The sequence below is a fragment of the Convolutriloba macropyga genome, chromosome 3 (genome assembly GCF_964194025.1).
Source record: "Convolutriloba macropyga chromosome 3, txConMacr16.3, whole genome shotgun sequence".
Taxonomy (NCBI): domain Eukaryota; kingdom Metazoa; phylum Xenacoelomorpha; order Acoela; family Convolutidae; genus Convolutriloba; species Convolutriloba macropyga.
In genome coordinates, this window is record NC_134470.1 from 61,172,426 (window position 1) to 61,175,687 (window position 3,262).

Here is a 3,262-nt window from a genome sequence, read left to right on the forward strand (position 1 = left end):
CATACATACATACATACATACATACATACATACATACATACATACATACATACATACATACATACATACATACATACATACATACATACATACATACATACATACATACATACATACATACATACATACATACATACATACATACATACATACATACATACATACATACATACATACATACATACATACATACATACATACATACATACATACATACATACATACAAACACACATACTTACATACATACAAATATACATACATACATACATACATACATACATACATACATACATACATACATACATACATACATACATACATATATAACATACATACATACATACATACATACATACATACATACCATACATACATACATACATACATACATACATACATACATACATACATACACACATTTATACATACATACATACATACATACATACATACATACATACATACATACATACATACATACATACATACATACATACATACATACATACATACATACATACATACATACATACATACATACATACATACATACATACATACATAAATTCAAAAAAGAAAAAAGCGCAGAAAATTACAACCAGTGGACACTGAACTCTAGAAACTCCAAGGTGTTTGAAAATTTCCAATTCTTTACTGCGTTTAATTTTTTGCATTTTCATTTGATGCTTGCGTTTTAGCTGTACGTTGTCTCTATTTGAACTTCTCATTTTGAAGTTTTGTTTTACGAGCGAATTGTACTTATTTATATTGCCGACTTTGAATTTTGTTAGATTTGATAGTTGATTGGTTGATTCTTTCGATTTTGTGAAAGGAAGAAAACAGTGCTAATGTTGTTGCGTAGAGGCTCAAATGGGAATTAATCAAAAATAGCCGTTTTGTTTGAAAACTCCTGTAAGATTGAAAAAATGAATAAAAGTTGCTCAACAGTGAAAAAACGTTGCTGATGGAGATTTTCTGCACTGAGCTGTCTGATGAGGCTTGGTTTGACAAATAAAAATCAACTGAAGGGCTGATTCAGGTAGGAAAAGTTCCGCAGGGAATTGATAGAAGCCACGGTGAATTTTCATAAGAAATGTGGTGAAATGCAGTGAAAAAAATAAAAAATTTCACCGCGTATTTCTTACATTTTTTTGCGGTGAATGCGGTGAATGCGGAGAATCGCAGTGAATTATTTTTTTCACCGCGTTTTTGGTGGCGGTGAATTATTCTTTTTCACCGCTTTCTCTCAAGCTGTGATTTATTTTTTCTCACCGCTAGACGCGGTGAAAATAAATAATCGCATCAAGCGGTTAAAAAGAATAATTCACTGCCACCGAGTACGCGGTGAAAAAAAATAATTCACCGCGATTCCCAGCATTCAACGCAAAAAGATGTAAGAAATACGCGGTGAAAATTATTTTTTTTTCACCGCATTTCACCTCATTTCTTACGAAAATTCACCACCAAACCTCGACCCGGTTATAGCCAAAAAGGATCCAAAGAGTTACTCTGCTGATACAGTTCAAATCAATTTATTTTATATATAGTTGGGGATGTTTTAAATGATACCTGAGCAGAATTATTTCTTATCGTAGATTTCACAGCACGACGTCCGGATAGATGAGAGTACAATTTCCGATTTTCAACAATGGACGAGATATTGATTACACGTCTGGAAGGAAAATGAATACTATGAAAGCCAAGAATTGCCAATACGCTGAGCAAGCAGTGGGAAAGGGAGCGCACTCGAAAGGGAGTGTTCGAAACCTACCAAAGCACCTATAAATTTGAAACAACAGGCGTCCACCATAGACCAGTTTATGCTATCAAATTGAACTCTCGTTTACATTAACGTACTCTTAGATCTTATGGACGAAAGTGGCAAAGGCATCAAGTAGACAAAAAATTTCACCTCCTCGAAATTCTTAATTAAGTATATTAGAAACTACTTAACTATTTCAGAGGATAAGTCCGTTATCTATTCCTATTTGCCTTGTTAACTAATGCAAAGGCTTTTTCATTCAATTGTTTACAAATTAAGCTTTCTTTGATTTGTATAATTGCTACACGTTGTTAAGAGAAATCGTGGACAACAGATAAACTAGATTAAGTTTACTAGAGCAAATGTACTTTTAACAACGCAATGAAAAAAGGCTGTGCTGGAAATAATTGCATACCTGGGCTGTTCAGCAGTTTGGTCAAGACTCTGCTTCTCAGGTAGGCTTCTAAGTACAACAGTGTACCCAATGTTCTTGTCGCAGTCAACAGCTGATTGTTTTTTTATGCCATGATCTTGATCGTCTGCTCCTGAAAAGTCAAACTTCATTGCCTGTATATATATATATATATATATATATATATATATTTATATATATATATATATATATATATATATATATATATATACATACATACATACATACATACATACATACATACATACATACATACATACATACATACATACATACATACATACATACATACATACATACATACATACATACATACATACATACATACATACATACATACATACATACATACATACAAACACACATACTTACATACATACAAATATACATACATACATACATACATACATACATACATACATAAATACATACAGACATACATACATACATACATAAATACATACATACATACATACATACATACATACATAGATACATACATACATACATACATACATACATACATACATACATACATACATACATACATACATACATACATACATACATACATACATACATACATACATACATACATACATACATACATACATAAATACATACAAACATACATACATACATACATACATACATACATACATACATACATACATACTTACATACATACATACATACATACATACATACATACATACATACATACATACATACATACATAGATACATACATACATACATACATACATAAACACATATATACATACATACATACATACATACATACATACATACATACATACATAGATACATACATACATACATACATACATACATACATAAACACATACATACATACATACATACATACATACATACATACATACATACATACATACATACATACATACATACATACATACATACATACATACATACATACATACTTACATACATACATACATACGTACATACATACATACAAACACACATACTTACATACATACAAATATACATACATACATACATACATACATACATACATACA

The 3,262-nt window shown here is 30.7% G+C and overlaps 1 protein-coding gene across 1 annotated transcript in view; it reads right to left on the reverse strand.

Annotated features, from left to right (window-relative positions):
• LOC142336687 (uncharacterized) overlaps positions 1–2,328 on the reverse strand; it is a 13,597-nt gene extending 11,269 nt beyond the window's left edge. Inside the window, exon 1 of the mRNA XM_075385598.1 lies at positions 2,180–2,328. Coding sequence (XP_075241713.1) covers positions 2,180–2,328 — 149 coding nt within the window. The remainder of the gene's footprint in view (positions 1–2,179) is intronic.
• Positions 2,329–3,262: the final 934 nt, after the last annotated feature.